The sequence below is a fragment of the Apium graveolens genome, chromosome 6 (genome assembly GCF_009905375.1).
Source record: "Apium graveolens cultivar Ventura chromosome 6, ASM990537v1, whole genome shotgun sequence".
NCBI lineage: Eukaryota > Viridiplantae > Streptophyta > Magnoliopsida > Apiales > Apiaceae > Apium > Apium graveolens.
The window spans coordinates 19357349-19382175 of NC_133652.1; the positions used below are offsets into that span (position 1 = coordinate 19357349).

At 33.5% G+C, this 24827-nt stretch overlaps 1 protein-coding gene and 1 long non-coding RNA gene across 5 annotated transcripts; both read left to right on the forward strand.

Moving 5' to 3' along the window:
* Positions 1-2318: 2318 nt before the first annotated feature.
* LOC141663962 (uncharacterized) lies at positions 2319-8141 on the forward strand. 2 transcript variants are annotated; one of them, XR_012551762.1, is made up of 5 exons: positions 2319-2560; positions 5129-5197; positions 6562-7164; positions 7255-7381; positions 7833-8141. It is a non-coding gene; the product is annotated as an uncharacterized LOC141663962 (long non-coding RNA). The 2 variants fall into 2 exon arrangements; XR_012551761.1 differs by having other exon boundaries at positions 6562-7381; positions 7833-8140.
* A 611-nt stretch (positions 8142-8752) lies between these two features.
* On the forward strand, positions 8753-22845 carry LOC141664875 (ENHANCER OF AG-4 protein 2-like). Of its 3 annotated transcripts, none has more exons than XM_074470831.1 (12): positions 8753-9107; positions 11620-11696; positions 13977-15923; positions 16002-16503; positions 18197-18305; positions 18802-18914; positions 18995-19182; positions 19913-20573; positions 20677-21163; positions 22015-22110; positions 22207-22307; positions 22453-22845. In XM_074470831.1, exons 1-11 carry the CDS (start codon positions 9000-9002, stop codon positions 22275-22277), a joined length of 4359 nt encoding a protein of 1452 aa, XP_074326932.1. In that variant the 5' UTR covers positions 8753-8999; the 3' UTR covers positions 22278-22307; positions 22453-22845. The 3 variants fall into 3 exon arrangements, with proteins under 3 accessions (XP_074326932.1, XP_074326933.1, XP_074326931.1); XM_074470832.1 differs by having other exon boundaries at positions 18808-18914; positions 22495-22845; XM_074470830.1 differs by having other exon boundaries at positions 8754-9107; positions 22495-22845.
* Positions 22846-24827: the final 1982 nt, after the last annotated feature.

Here is a 24827-nt window from a genome sequence, read left to right on the forward strand (position 1 = left end):
TTTAAGGATAACTGTAGGTCGGTGTCCAGCACCATGTACATTTACATCTGCCTATTTTTTTCACTTTAGTATCACTATACCTATGATCAATGAGATGTGATCATCCGTCAACAAACACATCAGTTTTAATGCATTATTATTGTCCCTTAATAATAATACTCGACTATGGACCTTTAGGAATATTGATACTATTCTCGTAATCTCATTTCTATGTCACATACTTAGAGATATAAAATTCATATCATATTTCAAGAATATTTATTAATCTAATATTTATATGCAATAAATTAAGACATAATAAATTATAAAGAGAATAATCGATAGAATATAAACTTTAATAATCCAAGTGTTTTAAACTAAAATATTATAGTATTATCTTTAGGGCAAAAACATTAATATTCGTGTAGTGCCCTCCATCGCCAAAGTGCACTAATGTGTGCCTCGGAGACTTGCCACAAAACATACTCTGTGGCATGAGATCATTGAAAGTGAAAAAATTATCTGCAATTAGAATATTGATGTATATTGCATAATTATTATCGACAATTAATACCTCCAACAGAAGATGTCAGTTCCGACCATATTAAATGCAACGATAACTCGAGCTCGTGCCTCTGACAAAAGATGTCGTCGTGGCCATACTAAATTCGAGGATAACTCAAGCCCACGACTCGTCAGAATAAGTAGCTCATGGATAACTCATGTCAAATTGGTGTCAATTTAGTGCCAATTTAAAAGTTTACAATTTATTTGGGTTGTTTTCCAGAAAAATGAATTGAGAGGCGGTCACTTCAGATGTTCCAAGTTATTATATTTTGCATCTAAATTTTAGACCTACTAAGAATCGTTGGAGTATCCTTACCATCATGTAACATAAAATCGTAATTTGTTCTAAGAATTTTAGTTTAGACTTGCGTTTTATCACCAACTTAAAACTTACAAAGAATCACTACCATTTGACAAACTGCACAATATACACTTCAAATAAAATATATTTCTAATATTATAACTTGCAAAGAATTACTACTATTCAACACACTGCACGATATAAAATGTTAACTTTTTCTAAGCGGCATGAGTTTGTAATAAAAAATAGGTAAAGATATTGTGAGATAACGATATAATCCATAATATTATGTGTTTGGTTCAATATGTTGATTACATTAAAATCGGAGAAAAATGTTATTAAAAATTAGATAACATGAAATTTAAGAAATATATATTGAGATTTTATTTAATTTTTTTAATAAAAAATCAAATAATATGGTTAATTTTGATATTTGAAGTATAATTTAATAAACACCAGACACGAGTTGGACCAAGTGTTTGGGTCTTCCAGTTTACAAGCGTAGGTTTCTCCATTTCAATCGGATGGCCATGGTTTCGATTTTGGCTTTGCACCTCCCAATTTCACTTTGGTTATTCTCTGGTAACCCCAGGTGGACAGCTGATCTGTCCTGCATAAGACACAGACAAGACTTGTCTAGTTTCTTTTATTTCCATTTTTTTTATTTTTTTTCTTACTTTAGGTTATAGTACTAGATTATTTGTCGGGCAGATGCCCAATCATATTAAATTAATTAATTATTATTAAATATTATATATTTTAAATATCAAAATAGATAAGTTAGTAGTCAATAATGTGTTTAATTTTAAATATGGAATATCAGTTGTATACATAATTTATATGTAGTATAATATAGATAAATAGATAGTTGTAGGTTGTTTAATTTTATGTACTGATGGTCAATTGATTTATAAAATTAATTGTATTTAAGGTAAAATTTAGATTTTATTAATATTTTTTAAAATATTATTGGAAAAAGATTATAAAATTAAAAAAAGGTAGAGAGAGAATTAGTTAGATGAGAAAGAAGAGTTTCACGAATGATAGCATGATAAATAAATTAAAAATATATCATTAATTAATTGAGATAATGACGAGTATCATTTTTTAAGGAAAGAATGACATTTGATAAAACTTGTATTTTATTTCACTATAATATAATAGATAGATTGATAGATACATTGACATGTGTTAATTTTTAAAAAAACTGAAAACACATTCCTGTATTTTATTTGATACTAGCATAAATCCCGTGCCATGCATGGGTTTCCATTAATATTTTAAATTTTTATTTATCCAGTTATTTTATATTTTTAAAATATTTATATAAATATATAATGATTATAAATTTATAATAAAAATAATAGAATAACATGTGGTCGTAATTTAGTAGAATAAATAGATTATCTATTATTATATTATTAATAGCCCAACATAGGGCAATAAAATGAGACATTTTATTCTAAAAAAATTCTGAGACATTTTATTCGTTAGAGAACGATGGAACTTCCCCACTCATTCTAATTCGCATAGTCAGAAGTCAGAACCCTTGCCATTATATTTCTTCATTGTACTCCTGTTGTTTCGCCCATTCGTTATCGATGTGTGATTTCGTGGACGAGGGTTTCGAGATCAGAACTTGACAATTGGGCTCTCTATGTGTATTGCGTGGGTCGATCGCGTGAGTGTGGCTCAATCCTTCCTTCTCCCCTGGTAATAATTGTATGATTTACACCTCTTTTTTCTTATTCCGCCGCTTGGTTTCACTTGTCCTCGAAGGAGTTGTGTCGTGTGTACAGCTTTCGCGTTTATATGGCCACATGATTTGGCTTCGTGAAACAACAATTAATTATAAATGAATAAATTAGGGATAAATTGGTTTTAGGTTTTTTGTTATTGTTGTGGATATGGAATGGGCTAATTGTTTTGGATGATAGATAGGGTTATTTTTTAGTGTCCATACTTGTTTAGTCAAGGTCCATTGCATTGCATACAAACAAGTAAACATGCCTTATGTATAATTCTCATTTGAACAAAAAGAAAATGTAGCCATTGTATTTTAAATCTAAAGGTGTAGAAATAGATACTCCATTATAGATCCCATCTCTTTTTCGATATATAATAGATGAACACAAGGATAAAAAGGGCCAGGAAAACCCTGTGAAAGTACCCAAATAGCCCTGCCTCTGTCAGATTTACATGGCTGCGTTTCGATCAGTACAAAAAAGTCTCACACAAACTGTTCTGGTTCATTTTTTAGAGCCTGTTCATTTCTGTGTTGTTAGATAATCTCATGTTGTTGCGTACATTGATTTTCAGAGTCTGTCGTCCAGCCGTCCAGGTGCTGTTTTTTGCAATATGGCTGTAGTTTTTGTTTTATGTATGTCACACACGCATATGCATATATTTTTTCATCCTCCCTTTTCTGGATTATCAGTATTCATGTGAATCTTCTTTCCAATTACATTGGTGTGATTTTTCTTAATTTCAATTTTGATTTCATATTAACATAGTTGTTCAATTTTTATATTTTCAATCAAAATAGATGTTCGCATTTGTACTGATGTAATATAATTTTTTCTATGTTCGCATTTGTATAGATGTTTTGTTTTATATATAATTTATTTCCATGCGAAATTTTGTGATGGTCATCCAGATATATATATAGTGTGTGTGTGTATATTTGGGTAACTTGGGTTCGAATTTGGCATTTGCATGTATGAATAAATAATAAATTCATTAAATTTTACCGTAATATTGGGTGATTTTAAGTTATCATTGGGTCGGTTCAATAAATGAACCTATCATTGGTAAATATTGTGTTTGTGATCACCTACGGTTTTGGAGCCATATGACATGTTTTTTATATAAATGAAAATTACGACAACATAGTAAAGTGAGATTTAATGAGTATAACTCTATTATATTTTCATGAGGGCCAGATCCACTAAAGAAATTTAGATAGTCAGACTTATGATTCTGTTTGCAAAATTATCCCAAAATGCAACACTTTTTTTACATTTAGTCATAGAACTACAACGTAAAGGCAATAGTAGGCTATGAAGATAATTTTCTCTTTTTTTCACAACCCATTTACTTGAGCAAAGGCAAGAGTGGTCACTGAGGGTACAAAACCTGTTAAAAAGTGTCTTAATTGAAGCCTCTGTGCCAAGGAAAAATTTAAGGTAATAGCACAGTTCAGAGATAAAAGTTGAGCAAGAAGAGCGTTTAAAAATATATCAAACTTTTCTCTTGTGGTCCAGTCAGCAACAACACTCTTAATTTAAGATAAATATTCTTGCTCATTTTTAGAGATAGTTTACTTTGCCTCAGAGGTGTTTTTCAAATTTATGTGGCATGCGTTTGAACTTTAGTTTAGAAGTTGGTCAATTTACAGTGTATCTAGAAATAATTATTTCAGCTATATCAAACTATGACATTGTAAGGTCTGTTAAGAGGATAAATGAAATAATCCACATCTTTTAACCCTTAAAATGCATTTATTTTCAGGTCATAAGCTTTCCCGGAACAAAAGTTTCAGAAGAAAATAGAATAATCATAACACGAGATGCTCATATAATATAATTCTGATCGGATATGTATCAAATATTTCTGCACTTATGTCGACCATTCCAAATTACATCCTAAATTAATGGCATATGACTGCTATGAGTATTTGCATCACAGTTTGATCAGTCTGCGTGTAAAATAAGTTTGGATTTTGCTTTCTTTTTTATCAAATTCTGTTGGTCTACAATGATATGTTTTATTAATTTGTCATGTTATATATGTCAACTATTTCATCATAATATTATTAGATTATTAGTTTAGTTGCTTATATAAAGCTATTTATTTAGACACAAATTTTAATAATTTTTATGCTTTTCTTAAACGAGATTATCCTTTTTATTTTATTAACACTCTGAGCTGGTGTGAATGTGATCTATTAAAAGATTTGCCTAAATTGCCGCGAAAAAAGAAATCCCTTCGTTGTTTGGGTTCTTATAAATATATATATTAGACATCAAGAATTTAGGAAAACTTCTGAATAAAGATAGCTGATGTATGCGTGCACTTTAGGATAAGCCATGAACGTATTAGAAAACAAACATATATTTTCGGGAATGTAATATTTAATCGTCTATTCGTAGGACTGGTACTGTACACGATCGTTAAAATTGCATTGTTTATCGCAATATTACATATTTCCCATACTCGCTAAACATCTGTTGCATCCATACAGCTCATCGTATTCTGATTTTTGATTGCTGATTTGTGTAGGGCTGACCTTCTGAATTCCATATCCGGTCACATACACCTGCACTTTGGAATCCTCACCTCAATTTGCTGGTAATCTTTAGTTCTTAACATCTATTTTAATTGTAATTTAATTTCTTCACCAGAACCTGTGATTTTATCCCCGCAAATTTAGAATTTAGTACTACGTTATTATTCAACTCGTGGAGTGCTAAATTGCAATGAGGTTTTGGAATTTTTGATGTGAAAAAGGGTTTCGCGTTGTTGAGAATTGATCATTTGCATGTTCAAATATTTGATTAAGCTATTTAATTCTGCAATTTTTATAGTAGGTGATCTTAGAATATTGCGTTAATCCGTGGGTCTGAAAAAGTTATGTAAATACGTAAAAATTGTATGTTACAAAGTGTCATATGTACTCAGGTTTCTTCAAGTCTTTGTCTCTTTTCTTACCTTCAATTCTGATCACTCACTTACTCAATCCGATCCGTTTCCCAGAAATGTTTGTGTGTCTCTCTAACAAGTTTATTCAATTTTCTATCTTCTTCTATAATATAAAATCAATTAAAAAATAAATTTATCATTGATATGGGCTCTATCAATATACATTTGTTTTCATCATCATAAGGTATATAGTTTACTTATTCAAGTCCTCAGGGGTGGGAAATGTCCAAAAAGTTATCTTTTAAATAGTCAATTTGCTTAACATTTTAGTTGTTGAGTTGTATTTGCTGCTAACATGCTGCATCTAGACCATATATCAATATACACTCTAGCGTCCTCATTCATTTCCAAATCCTACATTTGCCTTATCAGTCGAGAACCCGAAAATGGCCCTTGATATGTATGAAGTGTAACATTTCGTAACAATTTTCAGGTTTGATGAAGGGCCATTAGAGCAAATCTAATGGTGGTGCTAAAATACGTATATCTATTATCACAACCAGCTTTTATGCTCGTATGTAAAATGTGAGTTCAAAGATAACTTTATGAAGTGAAAGACGAGGCCATAATTCCTATCACTTCTGGTATATATTGTGAATAGCGAGGGTGTTTTTGATTTAAAATAACGACGGGCGGACATATCTAATTTTGTAAAGATAGAAAATAGGTTGCTAATTTTTATCAGGCACTCCACTTACATTTATAGTATTAATAGACTGAACTGTACTGTTTTAACCTATCATTTTATATTGGATGATATAGCTGTTAATTTCAGAATTGGCGGCTTTTTTATTTTTTATTTGTTAATTTCCTTTTATTTTTATGCATATTTGTTTCCGGATCATTTTATTCGTGGACTACCCTCAGCTTAATGTTTTTGTCAGTATGCTTATGTTGCCGTACTAACAGATCTGTTTAGGAGAATAAAAAGTTCAGTTAAAGCTGTTATGTTTTAGTTATAGCGTTTCAACAACTCAAGAAAAAGAGATCACCATGGATTATTGTTTTGGCAGGTGTACATGGGATTTAATTTACCAAGAATTAAGTTTGGTGGGTGTGCAAAATGGTATTCAAGCTCTCACTTCTGGTACAACACCTCCGATGTTTGTGATCAGTGATTAGGGCTTGCATGAAGTAGAAGGCAACATTGACTCAGAAAATGATTATCCTCCATTAGGGTTCCAGAATATAGTAAGCATTCTTAAAGAAAAAATGGATTAAGGTATGTATATTTGTGGCATGCGAGAATGTGGTATTAAGATGGGCCGCTGGGTAAGCCTAGAGTGGAGGAAATTGTGTGATAGGGGTTGATTTAAAGTATCCAGTGATATCAAAAGAGTGACGAGAATGGAACATGATGAAAAGTTGATCCAGTGGCACCACAGGGTGCAGGACTAATGGATCCTAAAAATGTCCACACATTTTATAAATACTGACATTGGTACCTTTCATCTACTGGTGTATATGGTCTGTAGGTGGACATGCAGTCCATATTGAAGACTATTGTGGTTTATCAGGTCGTGTTGAGGTCACCAATAAACATAATCAAACACTCGATACTTTTATCACTAAGAACCTTTCAGACAATGGGGGTACTGATAGAATGAGTCATAATAGTAATTCCCTTTACTGGTACATTTCAAAAAATTTACCACTCATTTTGAATTTGATTTGTATTGAATACCCCTTCAAATCATTTATTACAGACTGTTATGGGGGATTTTGGCCGAGCTTGAAACTCCTTTTACCAGAAAGGTCAATCATTTGAGCCCGCGTGTTGGACTGTCCCATCAATGACTTTTTATTCTCTCATCCAACATGTGATGGAGTTAGGTCAGTACTTACAAATGCAAACTGTTTTACTTAGTAACTATATCATTGTGTTGCAATCTGATGAAAAGTAAATTAATTTCTTATATTGATGTGTATATGTGCTGGGGTCATTTACAATTTAGGCTAGAAAGTAATATTGTATCAACTTAAAAAAATTGTAAGAAACAACTTTACTGAAATCACTTTTCTATACTATATAGGATTTAACTTTTTTAATGAAAAGGTCATTTGCAAAGGTCGTGCAAAATTTGGGAACCTTCGTTTTTAAATGTACAACTAGCCTCACATGGAACTTACTTTATTTGAGTTAAATATATCTAAAATAAGTGCAATAACGAAAATAGCTAAGTGTCTCCTATGTTTGGATTGAATACTATCTCTGCTGAATGATTAATATTTTTTAATTGCAAAGTGTTACTAATATGTAAAGGTTCTTGGCCATTTTTTTCAGCTTGTTAAAGACGTGGAACATGAAGTCTAATGGAGTGCTTGATATCTACAACTGCCTAGGTGTAGCATGAAACAAAACTAAAAACATGTACTATCAAACTCAGTCTGATACAATCAGACAATAACTAGCTTCATCACGGATCATGATTTATGCCTCATTGTAGACATTTCTTTGAAAGATGACTCGAACTGTGTGCCCACTGGTTTTCGAGATGTGAAGTTGAATTTATTTATTTTTGCTAATTTAAAGTTGAAAATTTTATAGGGCTCAGATTCATTAAAGAGCTAATATTGTGAAAGTTCAAACTTGATGTAGCTTTTACTTATTAAATATATATATATATATATATTGATTTTAAATTCCAGCAATTTTTATAACTTCGCTTTCATAGCAGTCAATAAATATGTAAATATTACGAAAATTACGTGTTTTAGAAGAGACTCGTGCCTTGCACGGGTTTTTATGCTAGTTTCTAGTAGTTTAACAAATATATAACACTATTATTTATATATTTTAATAGTAGGTTAAGTTGTATTCGTAATTTAGTAGGATAAGTATACTATATTTAGTAGTAGTTTAATAATTTAGTAGTTTATTAGATATATAACACTATTTATCTATTTTAGTAATAATCAAAATTAGGGAATTATGTTGAACCAAACCGTTGAACCAAATTATCAATATTCCGGCTATTATATTATACTAAGTATAGATAGTATAGATTTTGGCGGTGATTAGCACTTCTCGGTATTTACAGTTAAGTAAAATAATGATATATTTTGATCATTTATTTTGAAATTACAATTTAAAATTATAAAATATTCAGTCGCCAATTTACTTTTAAAACCCTATAAAACCACGTGTATATATCCCAAAGAAGCCCAATATAAACCAAATTAAACGCGTGTAAAATAAAAAACAATATTCCATCGAAGCCTATTGGTCAATCTCAATATACCCATCATCAACACCACGCTCCCCTTTCTCTCTCCTCAACCGCCTCATCATCATTCTCTCTCTACATTACTTACAATTTCCTGTATCTATATCTTCCACACACACATACACTCTCTTCTTACACAAATCCAGGTTTTACTCAATTTAACGCTTCGATCGAGCGGTGAAAACGACGTCGTTGCTTGGTGGATAAGGGTTTTGAATGCGCCAATGGCTCCGGGGCGAAAGCGCGGAGCGAAAGGTGCGAAAATCAAGAGTTTGAAGTTGGGAGATCTTGTGCTGGCGAAAGTTAAGGGGCATCCTGCTTGGCCTGCTAAGGTTCGTGGTTTCGATTATTTTCGGTTTCGTTTCGTAATTGTTTGCTTAATTTTGGTACAAGTAATTGTTAAATTAGGTTTTCGTTTGTTTTGGTTTTGATAATTTGCGGTGTGATTATGTAATGTGTAGTTAAATGTGGGATTATGTAATGTGTAGTTAAATGTGTATTGTTTTGAGTGATACGTAACCCTGATGTTTACGAGAAGTTTGAATTAGGAGGGTGTAAGGTCGGTTGGGGGTGCGTAACGTTTCTATTTACTAAATTGAATTAGATAGAGAAATGTAATGAAAGTAGATATTTAAGTGCTTTATTAAGAAGACGAGATATGGTGAAATGTGTAGTTGTAAAATGATGGGGAACGAGAATGCCTTACAGTTATGGAGGGAAGATGTTATTGAAGTAAAATAATAGCGAAAATCTGTAGCTCTTCCTACTATTTTTGCTAGGCAATTTTTATTTACCCTTTGTGATTGAATCCGTTAGTTCTCTTAAAAATGAGATATAAGCTACCCAATTGGTTTTGTTTATAAATTCTTGTATCTGGTTATGCCATGACGAGTTTGAAGCTTTCATGTGTGTAAGCTCAAGCTCAACCAGTCATCCCACGTTCTACAAAGTTTTCCTTCTCTTTACATCTGGAACCCTGTGTTCTGCAACCTTCTTATAAGAGCCAATGTGTCCCTTACGGTTGTGGTCAAACCATTACAGTATCCTCTCCCTTTATTTGGATTTTGTGCGAGTTCTAAGTTACGATTTATTATTATGTCCAACAAATGTTAAACAGTTTTTTTTGTCACACAACACTCACGTGGCAACCCTCTATTTCAGTCACCTTGTATTTGTATTATAAAGTTTGTTACATCATGCTCAATCTCTTATTTACTCGTCATGTTGAAGCCCAAATACATACATTTTCCTTGAAGGGTCACTTTTATTTCCAAGCTTCTTTCCCTCCGTACTGGGCTCCTCCTTAGAAGTATATAGTTTTCAAGCAACTAACGCGTTAGAGTCTACTGCAGTTCTCTTTTGAGGTTACATACAAAGTTTCTATAAAGAGATATGAGCTTAACATCAAACCTTGGTGAAATGAAACTTTGTGTTTATCTTAACTAAAAATCCTCCTTGCTCTAATACTAATTCGCATACCACTGTTACACCACATGTGAAAGTAACTGCACTTTAGTATCATCTTCCTGCAATGACACTTATTCATCTTAATCCTTAAATTACCATTATATACCTTGTAGTGCCTAGGTTTTTCATCTGTCTTTCGCTAGTTTTTGTTAAAAAAAATTTAAAATCCTCATTGGTGCTTACATGCTTGTACATATCCCTGTACACCTGATCCCCTCGCTCTACCACCAGTTGTCTAACCTCTCTTTTCGTTTTGTTATACAATTCTTACATCATCATCCTTATACTCTGCGACAATTCATTAACTCAATGAGATGCACTCCATCCTTAATGTTCTCTGGCACATCATCTTCATTCAACATCAAGCCTCCTTTTAGTTGTAACCTTCCCTTTCTTTCCCTCTAAAGTCTCTTTGACCACCATTTATTGAATGGGACATTTTGTTTGCATTTTCTCAACATCTTTTACCTTACCATCCTTCAATCCTTAAAATTTGAAACTCTCTACTCTTTCCAGTAAAATTATTAGAGTCTTTGGTTTAGGTTCTCTCCTCAGTGAAAAACTATCTTTTCTCATTACACCTAATGCAACCCCCTCCCCTCCTGGGGATTTGTTTAGTGTTGTATAATGTGCAAATTCAGAAGTAGCTCTTCCTCCATTTGCTAAGCTTGACTTGTGAAGCGCAACTAAAAACACTTTTTTTGCATTTAGTAATTTTTCCTAAAATTATAGGTAGTATTCAACAAACTTAAGTTACATAGATTTTAATACTACCACTAGGTTAAGTTAGGGATAATTTGAAAAGATTATAATGAAAAATATTAGGCATGGTGATGAAGTATTTTCACATAGTATTTTATTAATATCTAACCTGTGCTTGCTTGAATTATTAGTGAGGAAAGGTCAATTAGAACACTGGAATTACATAAGAGATACGATTTTTGAGATATATTAATTAGATATATATTGATTCGACTTGTGTTTCGCAATGTTCAGGCTGAAAATTATTGTGATTTTTGTGTACACTGGGTTCCTTTTTGACAAGTGTTTATTATAACCTACTTATACTACTTAACTAGAGTTTTACAAGTTGAATTTTGGCTTCTACAGTAGAGAAAAAATGGTGAATTTTAGAATGTTTTACCCGAGACTAGAGTCCAAGAATTAATGTCCATTTTGATGACTTAATTTGGAGCTTGATCTTATAGTTTTTTGTTTGACTAGATCATTTTCTGCTAAATGCACATAACAGTCAAGTACACAAATTTGTATGATGATAAATATTTTTAAGGAGAAATAATAATATTGTGGACTAGTAAAGATATTATTTATTCAATTGCATTCTTTCAACTATTTATGTGTGATTATATTTCCCAGATTGGCAGACCTGAAGACTGGGAAAAAATTCCGGATCCTAAGAAAATATTTGTGCACTTCTTCGGAACAGAAGAAATGTGAGTGCCTATTCTGTAATTCTTTTATAATTTAGAATGTATCACATGCGTTATGTAAGTGCTTTTTGTAATCCAGAAGCATCTTGTTTTTATTATTAGTAGTGGATAGTGGAAGGTAACTTTTAGCTGAAGCCTGAATCTGATGGAGGTATGGCCGGATGACAATGTAAATCTAACTTTTCCTAAATTCCTATGCATTAGACCTGGGACATCAAGGCCATGTTTGTTTCCTGGCATTAAGTATAAGATAGGATAATAATCCTTTAAATTTTCCAATCTCATGTTTTTTGTGATAAAACTTATTTGAGATTAATCCAAAGATTATAATTCTTTAAATTATCCTTTCCCATATTTGTTTTGTTGAGTAGCGGATTAGTCAATCCTCTCTAATACTTGGTTGGAGGAGGTATTATGTAGTCCTCTCTAATAATTTATTTATTATGGGATTATAATCCCCTAACTATAATGAATAATCCAATGTAAAACAAACATAGGATTGGAAAATCTAAAGGATAATAGTCCAACCCCATCATTATCCCTCAAATTAAACATTGGATAAAATTTAAAGGATTATAGTCCAATCCTGAACTTAATACTTCGAAAACATAAGAAATTAAGATAAAATAATTTAATCCCTAGGACTAAAAATGGTGGGATTTTTTTCACTTGTAATAATCCGAGCTGATAATCCTCCGAAACAAACATGGCCTAAGGGTATGGATTTGGATCGATGAAGAAAATTACTAGTATCCTAGGAGGGGGGGGTTAATGGCAAGCTTCTCAAATTGTACTTTATCGGACCAGATAACTTGGTGCAAATAAGTTGGCTCTTATGGATCATATGTGCTTGAAAGGCACTTCTCTTATTTCTTGAATGAGTGCCAGTTGTTGAATTTGTATCGTCCCCCTCGCCTCGCATGCGCACCTGAATCACAGATGTTTGAGTACATAAGAAGTATAAAATCTTGAAAACACTATTGGCCATGTGTGAATATTATACCAGTAGTGTAGATGGAATTGTTGTTCAACAAAAATCAGGTCCAGAAAATTAGTTATCAATGTATTTAGGGTGTGGTAGAGTCATGTTGAAAAAATCTGTTTGACTGATGCTTCAATTTCTTGGAGGTTATTGTTCCAGTTGGCCAAGTTCAATTACCAGATTTAGTGATTTTTCTGTTGTATTCAGATTTTTGAGGACTAATTATGTGGTTTGCTATAAAATTAGTTGACAAGTTATAACATCAGTAGAATTTTTAGTAAAATATTCGTGCTAATTAGAGGGTCTCCTATGCGGCACCGGTTATAAATAATTATGTAGTTAAAAATTGACCAATGGAAGTTACAGATTGTAGTCTGTGCCCTCTTCTATAATATGCTGTCTAATTTGAAATTCTGGATAAGATATTTAATATATTAGTTCTGTTTATACCTAATTATACACCTGGCGATGCTGGTTACTGAGATAGTGAGATGCTTCTTGCAATATTTTCTATCGATATTTTATACTAATAAGAACATTTAATTGTAAAAGTAACATTACTTCAAAATGGCAGATATGATTACTCTTTTGTAAGTATGAGGGTTAATCATATGATTTGTTGAAAAATTAGTCTATCAGTAACAATTAACAAAATTAAAAGAACTTTAGTAAAAATATTCATTGTACTCCTAATCTGGTAGTAAATATAATTTATAAATGATAATGTAGTTAAAATTGACCAAATTTAGCAAAAATAAAATAAAATTGACCAACAAATATTATAGATCATCGCCTTTGCCCTCTTCTTATATATGCGTGAATTGCTGTTTGTTTTCATTTGTATTTTTTGTTTAACGGGAGATTCTGGATTAACTGTGAATGCTTTATATTGGTTTTTTATGTATTTATTTGTACTTATGGCAATTCTGGTTACTAGGATGTTTCTGGATATCTTTTCTGTTGTTTTCTTTATGATACTAATAATAATGTTTCTATCTGTATACTATATCCTACAATTATTTCCTTGTTAAGTTTAACTTTTGCAGTATCAGTGAGCTGTATCAAGTAGTATGCAGTTATTAGATATGCTTAAATAAGATATACATGTTATGTTGCTGTAATTGGTTATTTTTTATTGTCCTTACGTAGTATTTTTGGTTGTCAGGGACAAGGTATGGAAATATATCGTGATTATTCCTAATTTGATAGCTCTGATGTCAGTAGCCTCCTCAAAGGGGTTTCATTTTAATATCTGATTGCTGCTGATTCACAATTATATATATTGGATTCTTTGTTTACAGAGCCTTTGTTGCTCCTGCCGATATTCAGGAATTTACTATCGAGGCAAAAAATAAATTGGCAGCTCGCTGTAAAGGTAAAACTGTCAAATACTTTTCTGCTGCTGTGGAGCAAATATGTGCAGCATTTGAGGAGCTTCAGGAGAAAAGTTCAAGTGGTGTGGGAGCTGACACAGATAAATTTAATTTTGGATCTGAGGCTCCGTCTGCTCATGGGGTGCCAGATGATGTTAGATTGACTGGCGTGGAAGTTAAAAATTCTGTCGATAAACTGCATGGAGAAAGGGTGCTTGAAGTCCCAGCAGATCACGGTTGTGGATTGGAGCGCTGTTCCCAGAGACAAGGTGAGATGGACTGCCAAGTCAATAAGCCAAAAAATAGAGAAGAGAATGTAGCTTCTTCGGATCCCTCTTGGATAGTGGATCACATCAAAGGCTTGATTGCTAGCAAGGACAATAGTTATTCTGAGGCAGGACAAGTTTCGGGTGGAGGTGGAAAGGACAGTTCTTCACCAGTGCCTTCATCAGTCAATCAACGTCATGAGGATAGCGGGCCTAAAGAAGCTACACATAGTCACAAATTAAAGAAGGTAGTTTCTGGGTCAAGAAGCCGACTACAAGGTGATACTCAAGTGCAAAAAATTAATAGTTCAGGTGCTGTCAAGTCGTTACATGGTAATTCTGGTGATCATCTGAATATTCTTAAATCTGGTGAAAGTGGAGCACAAAAAAGTTTAGGTTCTAGTGGTGGCTTAAAAGACTCATCTCCAGATAAGTCAAGATCTAATGTGGATACTCTAAGCGACAAGAGACAAAAGCAATCCTTGAAAGATAAAGTGCCTCTTGAGCGAGCAGAAGATTTAATGGACAAGAAGGCCACAACTAAGAAGCATGAAGCTGCTGACTTTTCTGGAAAGAAAATTAAGTTCGAACTTGGTCATGGAAAGCATAATTTGGGAACCGATAAGGCTTCACATCCTGTCAAAAGATCCAAATCTGTAGATATTACACTTGTTAACACTAAGGGGTCTGTACAGAAAAATAGGAACACTGGTTACATTGATAATAAAGCGGGAAATGCAGAATTGAGAAGGTCTATGTTGCAGGGTAATGCTGAAGACTGCTTGACACCTAGGGATGAGGAGGTTTTCCCGCCTACTAAGCGTCGCCGTCAGGCACAGAATATTGTTGATGGCTCTTTTACAAGGGAATCTGAAAACAAAACAGAAAAAGGTCCTGTTCGGAAATATGACATTTTGTTTCCTGATAAAGTAAAATCACCAGCTGGTCAATATCTAAAAAAGCGGAGAGCTGTTCGCCTGTTTGATGATGATGATGATGAGCCGAAGACTCCAGTCCATGGAGGACATGTCAGAAAGGTTGATGCACCTTTAGGTGTCTTGGGTGCTGTAAAAAATGGTCCCGCTTATAGTGGACAGGAAAGCGTACTCAATAATGGTGGCCCTTCGAAGGTGTCTTTGTCAACTGTCAAAATAGTAAATGAGTCCTTGACACAGGATTCTCACAAACATGTAGAAGTGCAGAACCCCATACCTATACAAGCGACTACAGATATCCCAATCAGTCATTTGAAAGCTGAATCTAATATGAGATCTCCTGAGGCTGCTAAACCAGTTGGACGCTCTCCAGTGCAATCTCCCCTGTCAGTTTCTTCTGGGAAGCCTGTCGTAGAATCCTTTAAATCCAAAATTCCAATGAGCAAGGTATCCGATTATGTTTCTCATCGAACTTCTCAAGCTGTGTCTAATAAGAACATGATTGTAGCACCTGATTGCATTGATCATTCTCCAAGTCAAGGAATGTGTGAAAGAAATAAATCCACTGCTTTTGTGGAGCGAAAAAAAGATACACCAAAATCAAGCTCAAGGATGAATGACCCAATTCTTTCAACAGACAAAACTTTGGATATCAGTTCCATAAATGGTGACAGGTAATGCTGGAACCTGTGTCTATTTGTAATGTGTCAATGTCTGTGATAGTCTTATTTATCTTTTCTGTGATAAAATAGGATGGACAAAGACAAAGAAGCTGCCCGAGAAGATAAAACGTTTGTACTCTTAGATCCAAAGATTGAGGACTCCTCTTCGTCTATGAAGCATCTTATTGCAGTTGCTCAGGCAAAAAGAAAAGAAGCTTACTCTCAAAACTTTTTTCATGGAAATTCTTATCCTGATGTATCTGAAGGGAGTCCCAGTGTTGTATTTGCTATTCCACCTATTCAACCAAGCTCCAACATCCAAGCTGATACTCAAGTATTTAATGCTCGGTCATCTTTATCTTCTCACATTCCTCAGCCATCAGCAGATAATCATCCTGAGGTTGAAGAATTTGAGGATCAAATATTTGGTTCCGGGCACAGAGCTGCTGATCCTCTTAGTGGTGGCACTGAAGCAGCTGTTGCTCGTGATGCATTTGAAGGAATGATTGAGACCCTCTCGCGGACTAAAGAAAGTATTGGCCGTGCAACTCGCCTTGCAATTGATTGTGCCAAGTATGGTATTGCTAGTGAGGTTGGTACTAGATTATGTTTAATTTTACATGGTCTTATTTATATAATTGTTTTTCTAGTATAATGTGGTTGTATTATATTGAAAATCTTGCACATTCTTGTATTTTCGTAGAAAGTTGTGACTATTGTTGTTACATTTCTTTAATCTTGTAAATTTGTTTTAATATAATATTTTTTGTCTTTGTTTACTTTATTTATCTTCCTATTACTTGGTTATACTTTGCTACGTTCCACAATCTTGTGAAATCTTGAAGTCGCTATTTCTGTTCTCCCTGCCACCTTCTTTGTCAGTTGCCACTTGATAGTTTTTGTGCTGGGACTCCTTTTTCTTTTTCTTTCTATTATTTTATTCTTAATTTAATCTTTTATATATATATATATATGTTTGTTCAAGGATTGTGTATGTGTTAAAAGCTATCTTTTGTTCAAGGTGTATATATGAGTTCATATTTTTAACCTTCAAAATTATCCTTTATTTTACTTGTTTTTTCATCTTCCCAGATGACCTGGATGTGTTTTGATGACAATACATATACATATATATATATATATTAGCAATTGTATTTTTTTAAACTTATAACGGAAAGAGTTTTATTTATTTCAATTTTTTGAATTTTTCATACAATATCTCCCCCTAAATTTTATGTTTTTAATTACTTAAAATCCGCCCACCTTTGAAATCACGTGATCAAAAAGGACAACTTAAGACTAATAATGTATGGATATATAATTTTAATTGTGAAAATTTTTATACCTTTATTGGTATTTGTTACGCATATATCTATATATAAATAGTATTAAATAATCTTTTAATAATTTATTGTTTTAATTTTTTAATAGAAGTTGTGATATTTATTCCAATTTGTAAATTTTTTCCAATTTTTATACAAATTTCTAATTATTTTTTTTATTTATATAAAATTTGTCATTATTTTAATTCTTTACTTGCAGTATTATTTTAAAATATACAAATATATATATGTTTTTTTATTAATTAATTATATTGTTATAGAACAAGGTTTAGAAGCTCCCCTGTTGAATGAAAAAGATTTAGAGGCTTATCCTAAGTTCTAACCTTTCCTAGGTAGTCTGTTATGTTCTCAGTTCTCACTATTGACCTTGCCTGAGAATAATAAAAACAAATTTGCTTATGTTAGACAAATAGGGTCTTACCTAATTTTTTTCTGGATCTGCTGTACCCTGTGATCTTCATCAATTGGAAGCTGAACAAGTGCATATTTAAGGTCTAGTTCACGTCTACCTTTTGATTAAGAGCTTATGCAGCACAATCTGGTGAAAAGAGAATGAAGCATTGATTGGGGACCTTTCTTTACCTAGAATAAGTGAACCATCGAGACTAGTTAATACACTGTTGAACTTGAAAGGTCTCACTTAAATTAGGTACATCATGTGCTTTGAGAATTTCTCACTTGGTTATATAATGCCTGATCTATATTTGTTCTAGATCAAAATGCACCAAGTAATATTTATCAGTAGAATCTGCATGAAGTGCATTTTCAAGATATATTCCGCTTCCTCTAGCTTTTGTTTGGAAGCTTATAAGAACAATTAATCGGAAGGATGGCACGCTTCTCTACTTTGACTGTTGACCCAATATATTTGAAGAAGACAAATATGGTTGTTGTGGATAATCTGTACGTTCACATTTTTCTCTTAATTCCTGTGATCTGCAGGTTGTGGAACTCCTTATTCACAAGTTGGAAATTGAGTCTAGTTTGCATCGCAAAGTTGACCTATTTTTTCTCATGGATTCCATCACACAGTGCTCTCATAGTCAGAAAGGTAGGAAATGCAGAACCTGTATCTGTTTATGCTTGGTAGATTTTTTTTTTTTTGTTGTTGAAATCTTTAGCATATGCTTGTAAATGCAGAATCTTTACCTATTTATGATTGGTAGCGTGACTATTTAACATATTTAAATGAAAAATATATGTTCTCTGTACATAATGATGTTAAATACGAAGCATTAAATCTGAAATAGGCGTGGTAAATGTATTTCTTTAGAGTTAACAATTTTTAATATTATGGTTTGGAGGAATTTAATATTTATGTTGTGTTTGGTTCTTCTTAAATAAGGAGTTTAGTTTTTCAATTTTTATAACTAAGATTATAATATAATATATGGTATAGACTCTGAAAGGAGGTGGGCTAAATAATTTTACATTCGACGCTACCTATGAGCTAAAAAGGTGGAACCAAAGTTTGCCTTTTCTAAATTTTATAGTCGTCGATATCTTGACATGTTTCCACCTCTTTGGTCTGATTGGTTCTTTATAAGGCGTAGCTGGAGCTTCATATATTCCTACAGTTCAATCTGCATTACCTCGTCTCTTAGGAGCTGCTGCTCCCCCTGAAGCTGGAGCTCGCGAAAACCGCCGACAATGTCTGAAGGTATTGTTTAATGTACTATGAGTAAAGTACTAGTATAGCATTTATATCGTCATCATGTATTTATTGCATTCTTATTTTAGGTTTTACGATTATGGCTTGAGAGGAAAATTTTACCAGAATCTCTTCTTCGAAAATGTATGGATGATATTGGAGTTTCAAATGATGAATCATCTGCTGGAGCTTTCTTAAGACGTCCTTCTCGAGCTGAGCGGGCTGTAGATGATCCTATTAGAGAAATGGAAGGCATGCTTGTTGATGAATATGGGAGGTATAATTTGTCATTATTTAAAAAATGCTAGTTCGTTTCTTACTTGAGTTGATATGTGTGTGGCTATAATTATATGCACGTGCACCTGGACCTGGTTTTCTGGTAGAACTGCTATTACATATTCCCAGATTAGCTATTTTGGTAGTTGCTCAGAAATATGATAAATCATAATTAATATATGGAGCCCATCTTTATATTTCGTATCATTATGAATAAAAGGTTAGTTGTTTATACAAGTCTAGTGAAGTCCAGGATGTGGAGGAACCGAGGAACATCTCACTTATCCAACCATGTGCTGTTCACTTGTATGTGAGTTGCTCTACTTATATCAACTTGTGTTGGCTTCTTTACAAGTATGTGGGTTTACAAGCCTATACTTGTTCAGGTTGTGGACTTGTAGTAAACTCTAATGTTACTATACTGGGGTCAAATATTTTATATTTACTGTCGTCTGCCTAATTCATGTAATACATCGAGCTTCAGCCATTCAGTATTATTACAAGATCATCTGATATTAGAACATAATAAATCATGTAATTTATGATCACAAGCACCGATATTTTTTTTGTTAATTACTATTAGTTTTATTATTGCAATTCAACAGTAGTCGGTTGTGATATATATTCTATATTTATATGTTACAATGTTGGAATGTATCTGGATAGGAGCTGTTATGTTGAAGTAAGGTGACTACTTGACTATATCTGACAATTTTTTTTGGTGGTTATAGCAATGCTACATTTCAGTTGCCTGGCTTTGTGACTTCCCATGTTTTCGACGATGAAGAAGAGGAAGATGAATTTCAAATTCCTGTATGCAAAGAACAAACAGATATATTACCACTGGAGCTGACTTGTACAACAGAGGAGGCTGAGAAGTTAACAGTTAACCAGAATGACAGGCGCCACTGCATCTTAGAGGACGTGGATGGCGAGCTTGAAATGGAGGATGTATCTGTTCACCCAAAGGATGAAGGTGCTCTTTTCATGGGTGCTCCTTTTGAAATTGTTTCTAAAGAAGAGAAAGGTCCAGACATGGTGGTATTAGAAGCAGAATCTAACAGTTGTTCACAATTGCCTTTTCCTATGGGTTCTCCACCGTCACCTCCTGATTCCCCCCCTCCAACTCCCCCTTTGCCGACTTCACCACGACCACTATCTCGGCCTCCTCCGCCTCCAATAGCTCCATCATCACCCCCTCCACCACCACCACCACCTCCACTTGTCCAACAGGCACAACCTCATCCTCCACCTCTTGCTGGGATGCTTCAATACGTGGCTCCACAGTCATCTGTAATGCCTCAACCTTTGTCATTCCCTCAACATTTGCACCCACATCCATTTCAATCATCAGTACCATCTTCTTCACCAAAAATGGCGTATCAGCTTCAGGTACCTACGAGCGTTTTTTTTTACAATTACAGCTAGTGTAAGGATACAGTCGCTACATCTTTTTTGACGATCCCCAATTGTAATATCGTCATTTTATTTACAGGGTAACCAGCTTTCCCAGTTGGCCGGAGGTAATCCTCATGGAGCTCATATAGATGCAAATATCAGGAGTGAGATGTATATACAGCCACCATCTTGCTATGTCTCTTCAGGAGGCAATGTACATGAGCCTACTGGTTATAATTCAGGAAGGCCGCTTGAGTGCGGTAACACTCATCATCAAAGTTCTCAACCCAGTCAGCAATTTCAGCCCATGCTTTCGTCACAAAGACCTTTTCATCCTGCTCCACCACTTCAAGCCTCTTCGAGTCATTTTTCATATTCAAATCCAGCAGCAGTTCAACAACATCCTCAGCATCAATACCAGCAACCATACACATTACCATTGCATTCTGATGGACCAAGACAGTATCATACTGATGAGAAATGGAGGATGCAATCAAGTGAGTTTAGCACGAATAATCCAAATGGTCCATGGATGAATGGAATGAGAAGTTCGTTGATACCAGTTCCCCCGTTTGCTCAAGAAGGTATGTGGTTTTTCCTCATGGTAATCATACTTTCCTCTGTAATAATTGCTCAACTCTTTCTCTCTTATATAACACCTTGTAGTGTGTTTGTGGTCTTGGGGATGAATCATATATAATAATTGAATTGAACTATCAAATTGGATGTGGGACGGGTGGTCTTTTTATGAGTGTTATATGTAGTTAAGTAAACAAGTACCAGGGTCTGAAAATCCCGAGCAGTAACACTTGATGCATGAATGATTAGTGTTTGAATGGATTCTTTTTTTTTTGTTTGCTTCACTCTCAACGGCTCAAGTGCCTAAGAGTTGAAATGTTAGTTGGCTGACCAGGATCTTGTATCATTTGGTTTTGTTGACTAGTGTTCTATCGTACTTATGATACTGGTCAACATCTTTTGTATCCTATGGAAGCATTGCCTACGTTTTTCTTTTTTCATTTGCTAGCCCTCGTCTATATCTATAGATCAAGCTCTCTATCTAAATTCTAAATGATAAAACACACCTCTTCAATTCCAGGGGATATTCAAAGCACAAATTCACTAAACCATTTTATTCTCACTTTGATGGCATGCATCTAATATTCTAATGTCTCATCTTCTGTTTCAATTACAAAGGTTACTTCAGATTGTATAATTTGCGAAACATTTTCCTTTTTTCCAGTAATAGTCCCATACCTTGTGAATTGCTTGGCATGTCCAATTACTGAAGAACTTGTTGTTCAGAACAGCAAAAATATTCTGTCCCTACTGATCATAGGCTCTTGTCCTTTGACCCCTCCCTCTCTTTTTGCCGGGAAGAAATTAGGAAATATGCTTCTTTATTTTTTTCTATGAACAAGATCCACCATGGCAGGTTATTTTCGGCCACCTCTGGAAAGGCCTCCTCCAGTTCCTCCCAGCTTTCAACAATCTGCTGTTAACTCAATCCCAGCTGTGCCTCCAATTCCAGGTGATGTCTCTATGTAGAATTATTTTCGTCCCGTCTTAAAGTAATTTTGGTTAATTTAATCACTTGATATGCATTTTTTTCTTGGGTTTTTGTCAGGACATAATGGTCCCCAGATGATGCCCTGTAGACCAGATTCGTCTTCACTTGGTTCCTGGAGGCCAGCTTAAGCCAATCTACTGCTTCCTTGTTGATTTCATGTAAGTTGCTAGTTCTTCGATGCGTCATTTGATTCTGTTTGTCTGGAATTTTGTCAATATAAATCGGTTAAGAGTGTGCATATATTTGTAGCTTATATGCTGTTGTCCATCTAGTACTTTCTTTGCACTGGCTTTTGTTGCACAGACTAGCTCTTTCACCTACCTTAATATGCTTGTGCATCTCCAGTACTTTTGAGGGCTGCGGATCGAGAATTACCTTGTTTGTAATCATTCAATGAAATATCTATCAAGCACAGAATGGAGGTGTTACAAAGTTTTGGAACTGGCAGGACTCTGTATATTAAAATTTTTCCTGGCAGATGATTCTCGAAGATTACTTCAAAGTGTAAGCCCATGTGTCTCTTAAATACATTTAACATTAACTGTTGTAATTATATCCATAGTACTAACAAAATCCCCACCCCTTCCCCTGCCAAATTTTTTTATTTAGCATAAATTTATAAAAAAACCAAAGAATAACTGGCACCTTTTTGAACGATTGACATCTATAAAAACTCTGAAGAACTGCTTAAAATCTTATGTTTTTTTAAGTTCGCTATGGTTTTTTCTTAATGTTTTTATGTTCTTATTCAAGTGAAAGCATGGATAACATATCTGTTTCATGATGCTCCCTTTCTTTTTCATGGTTGGCATGTGGTTTAGAATTATTAAACCACAATGCATACAATTGGTTTGTGCTCTTACTGAACAGTAAATTTCCTTTAATTGGTTTGTTTGAGCTCGGAACTAATGTGAAAGTTATCCTACTGTACATAAGTTAAACGTTTTATGAATGTGTGCAAGAGATGTACAAATGTGTAATCTGTTTTTATTTACTGTTCTGCTTTTGCTTTGAAATATTGTGGAGCATCTAACTTGTGTTTAGTCTTCAAATTTCTCAATTAAGACGATTAATTCTCTTTATGTTAGACCAGTTAAACATGGATCTTTGTGACCTTGTTAAAAAGTTTTTTTTCCTGCACTGGAGTATGTTTTCATATCTTCACAAATTTGTTAAAAACCAGTAGTTCAATTCATGTTACAAACAAAATAAACTTGTGTATTAGTTTAGGCCATTTATGTATCCCAGGTACCGAACCCAAAAGTATTAGTGGATATAGTATGCCAAACTTTGAAAATTATATGCACGTAGATATGCCATATGTATAGTAAAATTGTAATCACTTGAATGAACTGAACTGTTTCAAAAATAAAGTGTAATATACATGTAGATGTAGTATGTGACAGAATTGGTGTATACTATGTAGCATTTGAGTTGGTTTGTAATAAAATTAGAGAAATGCTAGTCCCAAAAATGGTTTCCAAAACCGTTCCCGAATGGTGATGTGTCAACGTGTAATTAAATGTTTACTCATAAATGAAATAGGTCCTCATATATTAATATGAATTTCACGAATTAAAAGATGACAATTGTCATTTTGAGAACGTTTTTGAATTTTTTTTGGATATGTAGCATTGCTTGTAAAATTATATGTTGCACTTGTTCCATCCCATAATTCATGGCTTGCTTAATTTATTGTGGTTATTTGTTTGAACTTTTACTAGGAAATTACATATTATCATCTTATAATCTTAAGCATCTAATACATCTTATAATAGCTTAAATATACTTTTAACCGTGTAACTTTTATAATTGTTTTTAACTATATAATATATGTAAATTTAGGGTTGAGTATTCGGTCGGTTCGGTCAGAAATCAAACCGAATTGAATTAACCAAAAATCGAATTGCTGATTTTTTCATAACCGAATCGAACTTTTGTATATACCTAATCGAAAACCGAACTGAATTATGTCGGTTTATTCGGTTCGGTTTGTGAAACCGAAATATTTAAAAAATTATGTTTCTGCAAAATATAAATGAAGTTGTAAATTGTTTTTCTTAAAGAAAATAAGATAAATTGAACTATTAGAGACCTGAGACCATAATATACACGACCGAATAAAAAAGAAACACAAAATAATTTTGAGATTTGAGATGCAAATTGAATTAAACATTACATGAATATATGATTCACAGCAACACAAACATTAAATATCAGTTTACAAAATAAAAGTCACAGCTATATGTTTTCATTAGTTCATTTCAGCTACACAAATCCAAGTCCAACAGAAAAGCTGTAGTTGTAATAATTAATGGTTTATTTTTAATGTCTATTTCATATTATAACTTGTGCTCGATCCTTATGCATGTAGGGGTCATAAATAGTATTTTAATTATGCTGTGTATATTATTTCATAGTTTATCAGTTAGTTAGTGACCCCGAATTTGGAGAGTATCATAAATTGGTATCAGAACTGCAAGTTATAGTCACTGATATAGATTTAGGAGTTGGGCTTATTTGAGTTATAAAAAGATCACACGAGATAAGTATATGTCTAATCATATCGAGTTCAGTTCAAACTATCGGATATAGTCTTTGGTCATAAACTGTGATGTGATTCCAGGAGGAGTTTATGGAGGAGGATAGATTTGATGAGACTCGTTATTCGTTATTCT

Coding starts and splice junctions, on each gene's coding strand:
- LOC141664875 (XM_074470831.1), top strand. CDS start 9,000: ATGGCTCCGGGGCGAAAGCGCGGAGCGAAAGGTGCGAAAATCAAGAGT. Junction 9,108..11,619: donor ATCCTGCTTGGCCTGCTAAG/GTTCGTGGTTTC, acceptor TATATTTCCCAG/ATTGGCAGACCTGAAGACTG. Junction 11,697..13,976: donor TTCTTCGGAACAGAAGAAAT/GTGAGTGCCTAT, acceptor CTTTGTTTACAG/AGCCTTTGTTGCTCCTGCCG.